This window comes from Bufo bufo, chromosome 8, assembly GCF_905171765.1.
Source record: "Bufo bufo chromosome 8, aBufBuf1.1, whole genome shotgun sequence".
Classification (NCBI taxonomy): domain Eukaryota; kingdom Metazoa; phylum Chordata; class Amphibia; order Anura; family Bufonidae; genus Bufo; species Bufo bufo.
Window position 1 is genome coordinate 192,313,765 of NC_053396.1, and position 14,383 is coordinate 192,328,147.

The 14,383-nt window shown below is 41.7% G+C and overlaps 1 protein-coding gene across 1 annotated transcript in view; it reads left to right on the top strand.

Annotated features, from left to right (window-relative positions):
• Positions 1 to 387: 387 nt before the first annotated feature.
• LOC120978281 (leucine-rich repeat and fibronectin type III domain-containing protein 1-like protein) overlaps positions 388 to 14,383 on the top strand; it is a 68,048-nt gene continuing 54,052 nt past the window's right edge. The window contains exons 1-2 of the mRNA XM_040406522.1: positions 388 to 618; positions 1,146 to 1,477. Of these exons, the coding sequence (XP_040262456.1) occupies positions 1,467 to 1,477 (11 nt within the window). The 5' untranslated portion in view covers positions 388 to 618; positions 1,146 to 1,466. The remainder of the gene's footprint in view (positions 619 to 1,145; positions 1,478 to 14,383) is intronic.

Below are 14,383 nucleotides of genomic sequence, written 5' to 3' on the forward strand. Positions count from 1 at the left end.
AGCAGACAATGTAGAAATCTAGGCTATGGATCCTTGCACAGCAGTTCTGCTATATACCTTCTAGGTACCTGCCCATTGCTTTTTAAGCAGCAGCAGGATTTGAAAGAATGGTTTAACATGAGCTTTGCTGTAGGTTTAATGAGATCTAATAGCAATCAGTCTTGCCTGGGTCCTTGCACCCTGCCTTGACATTTAGCAGGGTGGGATATGATGGTGTCCTGGACCACTGTGATGATGTGCAAGGTTCCTTGCTTTGCAGTCTTTGGAGAGAGTGCTGTCAGTGACTTGCAGCTTTAAGTCAGATGGTGGGAGTGCGCCTGCTCTCTTACATATGTATGAAGCAGATCCTACTCCCCCACATTCAGTGTGCCAGAGACAGGCTGAGAGGAGGACCACTGAGCTGATGCTGCTGCAGAGACCTGACAGCTTAACACATCATCTCTGGAGTGTGAATCCAGCAAAATCCAAGAGAGGGGGGCATTTAGGAGCACCAATCTTTGATGAGTTTCTTCATGGAATCTGGAGAACAGCATTTGTGATCTGGAGTCGTGACTGAGGTCTCTGCATCTGGAATACATTGTCTGCTGCTCTCCCCCCTAAACACAGCTGACTTCAGAGGTACCGGCTGGGTTCTTCTTTTTTGGATTGTGTGGTGACCATAATAGTCATTGTGTGGTGATGATCTAGTGGTGAAAAGATAGACCAAGCCCAGGAGCTTTAACTGTGCCGTGGTCTTCTGGGTCCATGTCATGTAGCTTGCCTGTTTCTAACAGGACCCTATAAGCCTCCACTCACATACTTCTCACATTGTTACCTCCTCCCTTACGCCCCCTTGTGTTATGTGCTATTCTTGACTTTACAGCACTACTCCCAAAGATCAAGAAAAATAACCCTTAGCTACTTTTTCCTCCAGATCCACCTCATTTTTTTTTTTTTTCCAAACCCAGTGATACACCATGACTCACTTGCGGAAAGGAACAAGCTCATGCCATTCACAGCTTTCCTGGAGACCACTTCTAGCCAATGACCCCTTCTTTTGAGGACAAATTTCACTCCTGACCACCGTACTCCCAGATCAAAAATTAGGAGGACCTTGGAACAAATTTCACAACCAGGCTCATAGTCTCAATTCTTCTCATCCACAGCACACATCTTCTTGTTCTGAAGAAGCTGACGTCTTAACCATTGCCACCCCAAGTCTATAAGCCAGGATGAATCTTCAAAGGTCCAGAGGAGTTCATTCTACCTTTGTCCCAAATGACCTTACAACATATAAAGGGGTTTTGGTGAAATTCTGCAGGATAAGATAAAGTGTGGATCCAACTACACTGGCATCCAAAGAGGTTCTAATGATGAGACAACTGGATCTCCTCCTGAGGCCATGAGTTGACACTGCTGTTCCTAACTTCTCTCCTCCTGGGGAAACACCAGAAATCCAGTGGTAACCAAAATGTGATCATCCAATAATGCAAATCAGGTAAGGAAAACCTGTTTGTTTCTAGTCCCTTGTATTATTGCAAATCGCTTCAGTAGAATAACTTAAGTTCTAAAATTCTAAGATAATTAACCCTCGCAGCCCCATTACCTACCCTACTGGATGTCCTCTGCTCATTTCAAGAGCTTCAGGTCTTTTGCAGTAGATGTTACCATGTTGACATATAATGATATAAAATACATAGGCGATAGTGATAGAGCTGCTGATGATCTGTCTACATCAATTTGTTGCAAGGCACTTAATACTAGCATTGTCTGCACGGCACCTATGTGTTTTTGGAATATTTTTGGAAAACCAATCTGTTCTTTCTTTACCCAGAAAGCTTGACCTCCGGATCGCACCAATTCCCTCAGGCTCATCTCCTGGCCAGATAGATCATCAGTTATTAGCAGATTCTAGATTGCAGCGGGAGATGATGGAGGTTTGTTTTCATTTCCAGTTGTGGAACTACAAGCCCCAACTTGACAGTATAAGACATGCTGGCACTTGTAGTTCCACAGCTTACGCCTAGCTCTAGGTTGCCTACTTCTGAATCAATATTGCTCTATGATAAGATGATGGCAGTTATTATACCTCCTTATGATCTATGTATTTGGATACAGTAGGTAGCCCTGATTTCATGTGTTATAAAAGAGGGTGATGGCGCCTGTATAAAAGATCAATTCTAATCGAAACATGACCGTAATCAGTAACCCTAAAGAGATGCTTCTGTCAGAAGTCTCCAGTGCTTACCTGCCAACCAGATAAAATATGGATTCATTGATTTCCCTTGTTTACAAGTACAATTAGCATGTAGATGATTGAATATGCTGCAATATGGATGGAGCACTGGTCATAGTGTGCAAAACTCTGGTCTCATCCTGCCAGACATAGTGTAATATAGTAATATCTCAGGGTCTTGTAACGAGCACCTATATCCACTGCTGTCCATAATCATCTGCCCATTAGCAGCGCCGTTCCATGGAGAATCTTGCGTTAAACATCCTCTCTTCTGGGCAGGCATCCTCCATTCAAATGTAATTCATGCCAATATGCAAAGATATGATATTCAGAAAATTCTTGGTGCAATGGTGCAGGTGTAGCAGAGCCTAGCTTGTTATAACCATGCACAATACTGTTTCGGCACTGCTACATCTGCTTACCGTCACATTTGTTTGTTTATTTATTCATTCATTTATTTATTTGTTTTTTATTATTTATCTGTTTATTTACATAAATCAGCTTTAAGGGATTTTCCTTCCATACAGCAAACCTGGGGAGTACCTATACTTCCTAGGGCCCCATAGCAAAATAAAATGGGGCCCTAACCACCTAGTGTAAGAAAACTGAAACAGCATCATAAGTGGCGAAAATGAAAGGTATCATGTAATTTTCGCCACCATATATAGGAAAAATCTGTCATATTGTTATTCCCCACAAAAAGATAGATCTGATTGGGGGAGTATCCAACTGGTTCCGTTGAGTATCCAACTGGAAACCATCAGTTGAGTTCCTGTTGATGCTAGTAGATTAGAGAAAGGTGTAAACATTGACTAGTCATTACCTTCCAGTGCCCTAGGTCCATGGCAGGTGGGGGTGGGGGTGTGGGTGACCACCTCTCTGGTAGACAATGTGATTTTTTCTTTTTTTAATGAAAAATCTTAATTGGACTCAGGAGATGGGATCAGACATAGAGGCAGAGAATGCAGTTGCTCTGGGGCCCCTGTTGGTTCTACTTTGCTTGCTTCTAGGTGATGATACCCCATGCAGGACATCCTTCTCCGTAGAAACTGAGGATAAAAAATTGGTTCATGGAATAGGTGTGGGGAAAGTGAACCCCAGTCCCTTTTGTCTTGGGTCTCAAATCCCAGCACCATATTTGGGACCCATTTTGATATTAGCATGGGGCCACCCTAGGGGGTGCAACAGTTGCGTTCATATCCAGTCCCCGCTGCACCTTTGCCACATAGAGGTCCTTTTAGAGAATCGCATTGTGGCCTCAAGACCTTCTCCTCCGCTTGTGACTATGATGTAAATAGCTCTTGGGAACTGCTTGCAGATTGATCTTATGAAACTCCACATTAAGCTGCCATAAAATTAGATCAAAGCAATGAATCCTAAAACCCTTTAATAACATTTCGATATGAAGTTGCTTCTCAATCTTCTCCACTTCTTATGATCCCCTCTGTCATCCTATGGATCAATCACTTATCTAACCGGCCATGTGTTAGAAGCAGAGGACTTACATTTACTGTCCATTCCCAAAGTCACATTGATTGCCACCACAAAGTGGTTGTCTCCTTCATGCAGGTGATATAGTAATACTAATACAACATGTCAATCATCCTTCTACTATAGGACAATATTTCATTCTCTGCCAAACAGTAAATAAACAATTCTTTGAATGTCTACATTTTGCAGCTCCGATGAGATTAGATACTTCCAATGACGTGGAGCAGCAGATTTTCATAAATGTATAACCCAAGTCCTTGAGTGGGCCCTATTGTATTGAAAGATCGGGTCATTGTGGGTGATTGTGTGTGTATAATGTGTGCTCAGTTCCAGTACAAGAATTATACAGCTCGCATGTGTGGTAATTGCTTGCTGATGTCTCACTGAAGCCTTATTCTGAGAATGAGAAGCTACCAGAGCTAAATATATGATCCTGTAAGGACTGAATTCAATCATATACTCAGCAACCCATTGCTGTTCATGGAAGTAATGGGATTGACAATTATTTTTGCTTCGGTAAAGCAGCTTTGATCAAATTGAATGTTAATTCAGCTGAATAATTAATACGATTTTTGAAAGGGAATTCATTGGAAGACAAAAAGATTGATTTTGCTTTAGTTTGGTCATTGACTATTTGAATCCTGTAATGGTTGGTGTATTTTACATGCCTATTATATAAAAATATAGGTAGAGGTACAATCTTCCTCTAGATTTGGACCGACAGTGGTGCTTGGAAGCTTGTGAACCCTTCATACTTTTCTATATTTCTTATAAATTTGTTCTAAAAGTACATTGGATTTTCACACAAGTCCCCAAAATAGGTAAAGATATCCAAATCAAACAAATGAGTCAAAAATATTAGACTTGGTTATTTTCATTGAGGAAAATTGCAATGGGCAGTGAGTTTGGAAACAATGCGCCAACTAACTTTGGCTTTAGGCTATCCTTAAGGGTGTTATCCTGATGATTCCCTGGTTTTCACCCTTTAACACTTATACAGGGATCTGGTCTTTGCTGCAGGGGAGCCACCAGACCGCTACCTCTTGGGATAGTCCCGGTGTAGTTGGCAGCTGACACACAGGGTCAGAGACAATGGTGCAAAGCACAGAGGGATCAGTCAATATTCATAGTCAGGTAACAGGCCAAGGTCAGGGCAGGCAGAGTTTGTGCATATCCTAGGGACTAGTCGTAGGTCAGAGCAAGTGGCACTGGATCAATACGAGAGACAGGTTAGGGTCAAGACAGCCAGTAGAGAGTTAGATTCAGTAACACAGGCAGATGGTCATAATGGGCCTGGCACACTTTCACTGGTAACTAGCGAATTAGGAAACCTATTGCTCAAGCACCTTTCCTTGGGGAAAAGCACCTTACATACCCACAGATGTTCAGGCATAGTCTGGTAAAAATGCAGAACGTGTGTGCTGGCCCTTTAACTGCTGTAAGGTGTGTGTGCTGTATGGGACAGTGAAAGAGGCCTAGTAGCCGGCGCAGGCTGCGGCCTCCAACGGGAAGCTCCAGCAACCGACCCTACCAGAGGAGGGCAGACAGGGACATTCCATCAGGAGAGTGGGTGATGCAGTGCTTGCTATGGATTGCTGGATGACAGCGGGTGCGGAGTCCTGCCATGACAAAAGTGACCCAATATCACTTGTCTGTAAGTGGCAAAAGTATGTGAACCTTTTCTTTCAGTATCTGGTGTGACCTCCTTGTGCTAAACATTTCTGGTAATTGTTGATAAGTCCTGCACATCTGCTTGGAGGAATTTTAGCCCATTCTTCCATACAAAACAGCTTCAACTCTGTTACGTTGGTGGGTCTTCTCCCATGAACTGCTCGCTTCAGATCCTTCCACATCTTTTCTATTGGATTAAGGTCAGGACTGTGACTAGGCCATTCCAAAACTTTCACTTTATTATTCTTCAACCATTCTTTGGCAGAACGACTTGTGCGCTTAGGGTCATGGTTTTCACCCACATTCTCTTGAGATTCAGCTCACGGACAGATGTCCTTACGTTTTCATTTAGAATTTGCTGGTATAATTCAGAATTAATTGTTTTATCTATGATGGCAAGCTGTCCTGGCCCAGATGCTGCAAAACAGTCCCAAACCATAATACTACCACTACTGTGTTTCACAGATGGGATGACATTTTTACACTGGAATACAGTGCTTTCCGTTCTCCAAACATAACATTTCTCAAAACACATAATCTGTCCAAAAAACATTGTCCCAGTAGCTTTCTGGCTTGTCCAGGTGATCTTTAGTAAACTGCAGATGGACAGCAATGTTCTGTTTGGAGAGCAGCAACTTTCTCTTTGCAATACTGCCATGCACACCATTGTTCTTCAGTGACTTCTTGATGATGGACTCATGAATATTAACTTAGCTAATGTTAGAAAAGCCTTTAGTTGCTTACAGGTTACCTTGGGTTCCTTTTTGTCCTTGCAGACTTTTACACACCTTGCTCTTGGCATGGTGTTTTTTGGCCAACCACTCCTGGTGAGGGTAATATAGGTCTTAATTTTTCTCCATTTGTGCACAATATGTCTGACTGTGGGTTGGTGGACTCCAAGCTATTTGGAGATGTTTTTTTTAACCTTTTTCAGCCTGATGAGCATCAACAACTGTTCTTCTGAGGTCCTTAGTAATCTCCTTTGTTTGTGCCATGATACACTTCCACAAACATGTGATATGAAGGTCAGACTTTGATAGATCCCTTTTCTTTAAATAAAACAGGTCACCGACTCATACCTGATTGTCATCCCATTGACTGAAAACACCTGGCTATAATTTCACCTTCAAATTATTTGCTAATCCTAAAGGTTCACATACTTCTGCCACTCACATACATGTGATAGTGGATCATTTTCCCCATTAAGTAAATTACCAAGTCTAATATGTGTGACTCATATGTTTGATTTGGTTATCTTTAACTACTTTTAGGACTTGTGTGAAATTCCGAATAGTTGACATTTTAAGCACGACTGTACATAGGATGTGATCTTAAAGCTATTAGGTGCAATTACACTTGCATGTACATGTGGCAATTTGGAAGGGAAGGTATTGTCTTAGAAACTGAACTCGTTCCAAGTCAAAGTTGCATGAAGGTGTATAAGGAAAAGGGGCATTCAGGGTGACATATTTCCAACCAATCAAAGGCATTTAGGAGACCATTTGGTGTGGGCAATTTTTTATAATTGTTAGAGCATTTGTAAGGAGTGAGAGCTTGTCCTAATGATAGTTTCTCATCATGGCCACTTCTATGGTCTTTGCTTGTATATATTGTTATTTCATCAATGCATATTGTTGCATCTTATCATCCGAGGAAGTATGCAAGCAACCAGACAGGCAAAATGGGATGCAATAAGATATGTAAAATTGTTTTATGAAAGCATTATTTCATGCTGGTGCTTAAAGGGCTTCTGTCACCCCACTAAACAGTTTTTTTTTTTTTTGGGTTACTTATATTCCCTATACTGCGATTTATGCATACATACTGTAATTAATCATTTTGGTTCTGCAGATTCTGTTAAAAACTTACTTTTAAAATATGCAAATTACCTTGCTACCAGCAAGTAGGGCGGCTACTTGCTGGTAGCAGCCGCATCCTCCTATCCTAATGACGCCCCCTCCGCATGTTGATTGACAGGGCCAGCAAACGGGATCTTTCTCTGCTGGCCCTGTTTGCATTCAAAATCTGGCGCCTGCGCCGTACCTGTCTTCAGTCGGCGCAGGCGCACTGAGAGGAGGACGCTCGCTCGGCCGCTCCTTCCTCAATGCGACTGCGCCGGGTGTAGATGTGACGTCATCGGCGCAGGCGCATTGAGGATGGAGCGGCCGAGCGAGCGTCCGCCTCTCAGTGCGCCTGCGCCGACTGAATACCGTTACGGCGCAGGCGCGAGATCTTGATAGCAGACAGGACCAGCCGGAGGACGATCCCGTCCGTTGGCCCTGTCAATCAACATGCGGAGGGGGCGTCTTTAGGATAGGAGGATGCGGCTGCTACCAGCAAGTAGCCGCCCTACTTGCTGATAGCAAGGTAATTTGCATATTTTAAAAGTACGTTTTTAACAGAATCTGCAGAACCAAAATGATTAATTACAGTATGTATGCATAAATCGCAGTATACGGATTATAAGTAACCAAAAAAAAAACAGTTTAGTGGGGTGACAGAAGCCCTTTAATAGCCATATTCGTACTTAATAGCAGATATTAAAAAGTCGTTCCATCTGGTACTAGTTGATATCACCACACCCTAACCACCGTGGACAGAAGGAGTTATATCCTGATTTGCCCCAGTCTTGTTTCCTCGATCCTTAGGTGGATTCTCCACCCTTGTTTTCTTATGTTGTACACATTCCGATGATGGGATCTCTACAAAATTTCTCACCACCCATTAAAATAACTGATGTACCAACCCCCATATCTCCAGGGACCCTATACAACTACATGGTCTACCACTATGGCACTCATAACCTTGATAATTTCTGCCCACATTTCTGATATATAGCCACTTAAAGAGTACACTATGGATGGTTGACACTGGTTGTCATCTATGCTCATGGCACCATCTAATTCTATTATATGCAAGGCCCAGGATGAAAATCCAGAATTTCCAGAACATCTGCATAGAAATTAGTATGTCAGTATATATGCTTATAAATGATACTCTTGATATTTGCAGTTGACATTGAGAATCCTAAATTATGGGATTATATGAAAGCTGATGTATGGGGTTAACCTTCAAATCTAATTATAGGCTGGAACATAATCCCTGATCATTATTACAAGTGGCACCAAGAAAACTGAAAATCATTCAGTTTCTATCAGAGCTCTCAGCACAGATCCAAAAAGACTGGAAGAAACCTAACATCCCCCACCTGTTTCTCAGTTTATCTTTGCCCCTGGGAAGGAGACATCTTTTTTTTCCCCTGTTGCTAAATACATTGCGGTGCTTGACAGGGTATAACACAGCACCACTATCTACAGTAGAGATCAAGTACAATGTGTTCCTTACAGAAGATAAATATAATACGGTTCACTTCTACCCATTCATTCTCCAATTTCATTTCAGGAGATACTGTTCCAGATACATACGAGGCCTTCCAATATTTCTGTGATGCATGGCCCACAAAGCCGTCTCATTACGACGTCAAGTCTGCTCCTCTTCCTCATTCTGTCAATTTATTTCCACCTATATTCCATCCTGAACCACTTCTGAGTCATCTCTTGATACCTTCCTTACAAAATGATTTATGTTTCATGTCTCCTGCTCTTCTCACTTTTTTTCTCCTCTTCTCAAACAATTATCTCTTTTTCTATAAGGGCAATTGCATTTTAGAGGAAGGACAACTTCCAAGTGTAGACTGTCGCAACTTCCTCTCTTTTGGGAGTTTGGGAGTCCTTCCAAGGCTATCTCAAGTTCCTGTAGCGTGGTGGCATGAGTTTTTGGCTTCACAGGGGTAACGCAATCGACTACAGCTTGGATCTTCATGTTTTTAATGGTCAATAGAACTTGTTATTTTACATTTGAAGTGAGTAATCCATATAAATTAGTAATGAGGAGGATACAAGGCGGTTACATTTCTGGTCTAGATGTCTGTTCTCTTTTTATTTCTAAACCATTTGTTTTTTCGGCCTCCTCCAGATGGTGTATTGTTCCTATGTGTAATTATCTGTATTCCAGATGTAAAACCTGGCCCCCATGGGTGCAACACAACAGACCAGTTCACATCAGGCTTTTGCTTTATGCTGAGCATATAGGTTCAAACTCATTCTTCAACATGTCTATAAACTTTAATTGGCCAAACATAGTCCAAAAGAGTGTGTTAAAATGGCTTCTCTACAGGGACCTTCACCAGAAGAACTCCCTCGGAATAGCAAAACAGGGGTGACCAGCAGGCCTCATGGAATCACCAGACCAAAGATTACATCCAGAATATGGATATGTGTGTTTAATATGCATGTCTCAATAGGATAATAGGCTGTAAGGGTATTTCCACCTAAGAAGAAGGATGACTTTCATTTACAATCTTCTCTTGAAATGATCAGTTCTTGCAAAGCCTTCTCATGAGATTCAATGGCTTTCTTGACTTTTTCAAGGAAAACATAATGGGTTAGACTTAAGAAACTGTCTACAAGAAGGAAGCCCTTTCCATAATACCATAATACTTGTGTGGTTATCTGCGGTTTTGCGGTTGTCAACAACTACCATTTCTCTTGAATCCATTCATCTATGCGACATATAGCCTAGAAGTATGCCGATCTACAATCAGTGGAATATACAACAGAGCAGACCGCTCGTTCAATAAGGAGATAGAGGCTGACTGAGGACACTGCCCCCAACCACGTGGGACGTCATGTGGGACACCGGGGAGAGCAGCGTTGGAGCAATCCAGTGGCCGGAACACAGTAAGCCCACATCAGTAAGAGCAAGGGCAATACTGGAGGCTACTTAAAACTGGCACAAAAATATGGAGTGGTAATGTAGAAATATATTATTAAGCAATATTAACTGACACTAATATCCTATAACCGCAATACTAATATTTATATTTCTACTTCAAAACTGGTCATTATCAGTTATGCGTTGATACACCTTGGAACTGTATAACTCCTTATAGAAGACCTTTACCTACAATTTATCTAAAGGTTAGCAACTAACATAATACCATTCAATTCACTAATATGGAACTTGATAAGTTGCTGTAATCCTCCATAAGGTGGACGTTTTTATAGCAAGTCATCAATTCAATACACCAAAAGGATGGGACTTGATATATTACTATGCAGTTATCACCATTTAATAGGAAGTTATTAATCTTTAGACTATTTAGAAAAATTTGCTTCGCACCGAATGCGAATTTCCTCGCGCTTCGTAGTAACGAATCACATTTTTCCTAAAATGACTGCTGCGCGTGTGAGGACATGGAGAAAGGAAGTCTGGGAAGGCGGGATCTCCCATACTGACATGCATGAAGCCAATCAGCAGCCAGCCAGCCCTGTGACATCATAGCCGTATAAATACGGCAGCCATCTTAGATTCTGCCATTCACCAGCGTACTTAGTGCAGGGAGAGACGTGTCTGCAGGCGCTAGGGACAGTGATAGAAAAATAAAGATTATTCAAGGTGTAGGGAAAGGATAGGGAGGAATCATTCCACTGCATTTTTGTTGAACAGGGTTCAGTCGGGGAGGTGACAGGAGGAACATTCCTATTACACCTTGCTGCACTGAGTGGCGATACAAATTGCCATTATACTGCTCTGTAATTCCAGCAAACCGTTCTTCTTAGGGTGCAAGTGCTGTTTGATACAGGCATTAACAGGGTTTATTACAAGGAAATATTTCTATCATTTTATTTGCCCTTGTGTAAGGGTGAGGAGCAATGTTCATTAATGCTGTTGAATATAATTTGTATTTGCCTGCTATAATTCGCTTGGTCAGTAGATGGCGACAAAGGATAAGATATAGTCACATTGAAGCTGTTTAGTAAAAAAAAGTTATATTCATTTTTATCTTTCAAAGTTCAAATAATGCTAATTTAAGGGCTTATTAAGGACCCTCAGAAGGGTGATAGTGAACTGTAAATACAGGTTTGAGGCTGCACTTAGAATATCACTTGCTGCATCACAGTCTCCCTGGGTAGGGGAGGAGTTCCAGGTTAGAGCAGGAAGTGACCAGACAGTCTGCCTGGTGAATGCTGAGGACGTCAGGAGAGAACTTCTATGGAGCCTGGAAGAGGATTTACGTCTCACAGTGGGCCTGGCAACGGCAGCTAGGGAATATTCACCGCCACGGATCCGGGAAACAAGTGGCTGTACGGTCCAGTTCTGGAGTGGACCAGTGGATCAGTAAAAAGCACCAAGAGACTGCCAAGAGATGTAAGTGCAGTTTTGCCGCGTCACATCGCACCACACATTACCAGTGACATTTTGGATATACCAGAAAGCTACAAGAGACATACTCCACTTTCCTTTGGATTACAAATAGTATTACGCAATACTTAGTGTGCAACCCAACGAGAAGATCGCTCACGAACATTCAGGCGCAGCTACGCTGCTTTATAGACTTTGGGGGATATTTCTCAATAGCTGGCTTAGTGTTAGGCAGCATTATCTTTACTGTGTACTTATGCTCTGTTTTCAATCAGTTTTATATATGCTCAGCTAATTGTTCATTAAGTTTGTTCAGCAAACATAACTTCTGGGAACAATCCGTTGTTTGTGTCTGTCTGGCATCGTGTACCCTCTGTATCTGTGGGCCCAGCCCTAGGTTTTCCTTCACTTGTGCGGTGCAGTTATATGTTCTAAAGCATTTTTTGTCTTGTGTTAGTGGGGAAAAAAGGACTCATTAGCTGTTGTGTGGTGAAGTGCGAAAATGACAGCCCTTTTTGTCGTGTATTAGTAGAAAAAGAAAAGATATATTTGCCGCTCAGCGGTGCAGTTATTTGTTTTAAAGCCCTTTTTTGCGTGTATTAGTTGAAAAAGGAAAAATATCTTTGCTTCCTAGCGGTGCAGTTATCTATTTTAAAGCCCTTTTTTGCGTGTATTAATGGAAAAAGGAAAAATATCTTTGCCGCCTAGCGGTGCGGTGACATATTTTACATCCCCGTTTGCCGTGTATTACTGGCGAAATACAAATATATTCGCCTTTCATTGTTGCACTTATCTGTTGAAAAGCCTTTTGTGTAAAAATAGAACTAAATTTGGACCTAATTGCCGTTCAGCGGTGCAGTGAGATATTTTACAGCCCAGTTTGCTATGTATTACCCGCGAAATACAAATATATTTGCCGTTCATGGTTGTAATTATCGGTTGAAAAGACTTTTGTGTAAAAATAGAAAAACATTTTGGCCAAATTGCCGTTCAGCGGTGCAGTGAGATATTTTACAGCCCAGTTTGCCGTGTATTACTGGCGAAATACAAATATATACTCCTCTCATTATTGCACTTATCTGTTTAAAAGCCTTTTGTGTAAAAATAGAAAAAAACTTGGGCCTAATTGCCGTTCAGCGGTGCAGTAAGATATTTTACAGCCCAGTTTGCCGTGTATTACTGGCGAAATACAAATATTTACGCCTTTCATTGTTGCACTTATGTGTAGAAAAGCCTTTTGTGTAAAAATAGAAAAAAACTTGGGCCTAACTATAATTGCCATTCAGCGGTGCAGTGAGATATTTTACAGCCCAGTTTGCCTTGTTTTACTGTCGAAATACAAATATATATGCCTTTCATTGTTGCACTTATCTGTTGAAAAGCATTTTGTGTATAAATATAAAAGAATTAGGGCCTAATTGCCGTTCAGCGGTGCAGTTATATGTGGTGAAGCACTTTTTGCGGGATGGACCGAATTACATAGTGGTGAAATTTTTTATGTCAAACAGGCTTTTTTTGGGGAAAATTGATGGGTGATAGACTTTCTTCTGTATGAACTGAATTCCATTATCCTTTCATTGGTGAATTTTTTTATTTCAACCATGTTTTCTTCTGGAAAATTGATGGGTGATTGTACTCCTTTTGCGGTATGGACTGAATTACTTAGTATTGAAATTCTTTATGTGATACTGGCTCTTTTTAGGAAAATGTATGGGTGAATGTACACCTCCTTTTGCAGTATGGAATTACTTACATAGTGGTGAAATTCTTTCTGTGACACTGGCTCTTTTTTGGAAAATGTATAGGTGAATGTACACCTCCTTTTGCGGTATGGCACGCCGCACTTAGTGGTGAAATTCTTTCTGTGACACTGGCTCTTTTTCGGAAAATGTATGTGTGAATGTACCCCTCTTTTTGCGGTATGGAACAACTTACTTAGTGGTGAAATTCTTTCTGTGACACTGGCTCTTTTTAGGAAAATGTATGGGTGAATGTATACCTCCTTTTGCGGTATGGACAGAAGTACTTAGTGGAGAAATTCTTTGTGACACTGGCTATTTTTTCGGAATATGTATGGGTGAATGTAGACTTTCTTCTGTATGAACCGAATTCCATTATCCATTCATTGGTGAACTTTTTTTATTTCAATCATGTTTTCTCCGGGAAAATGGATGGGTGTTTGTAGACCTTCTTTTGCGGTATGGACCGAATGACTTTGTCATGGGTCCAGCAGTAAAAATAATGAACACGCTGATGACAACACACCAGCAGACTTTTCCTTTACCATCTATGCACAATTTAATCAAGCAGCTTCAGTAAGTTGAAAACATTCATGTGTTTTTATCTGCGCCATCTGCATTCGATCTCCACAGCACACAAGACATGACAGCAAAGCCTCTACTTTGGAGTCCAAGTCCAGTTTCTTAAGATCAAGACTTCCATCAGAATTGTGCATAACATTCTTGCTCCCTGTGCAAAGCCATAACGAAAGGACTCCGTAGGCATACACATCAGATGAAGCTGAAGCCACATGTTGCTTACGGTGGTACATGTTTCTCGCTCCGAAGGAAGCTGAGATGGTTCAGCCCGAACTTCCGGCTGGGAGACAGGGCCATAGCAAAGACCTTCTGGGGTCTCACATAGGCCACAGGAAGGGAGGTCGGTGGTCTGGTGTTCCTCCCATCTCTCCGGATCCGGTTCTGGCTGAGGTCGTTCTCGTAAGCGGAGCACACAGTCTGCCGACTCTTGCAGACAGGGCAATTTTTTTATTGCAGCTGGGTCATCCGGCCATACCTCCGGTGC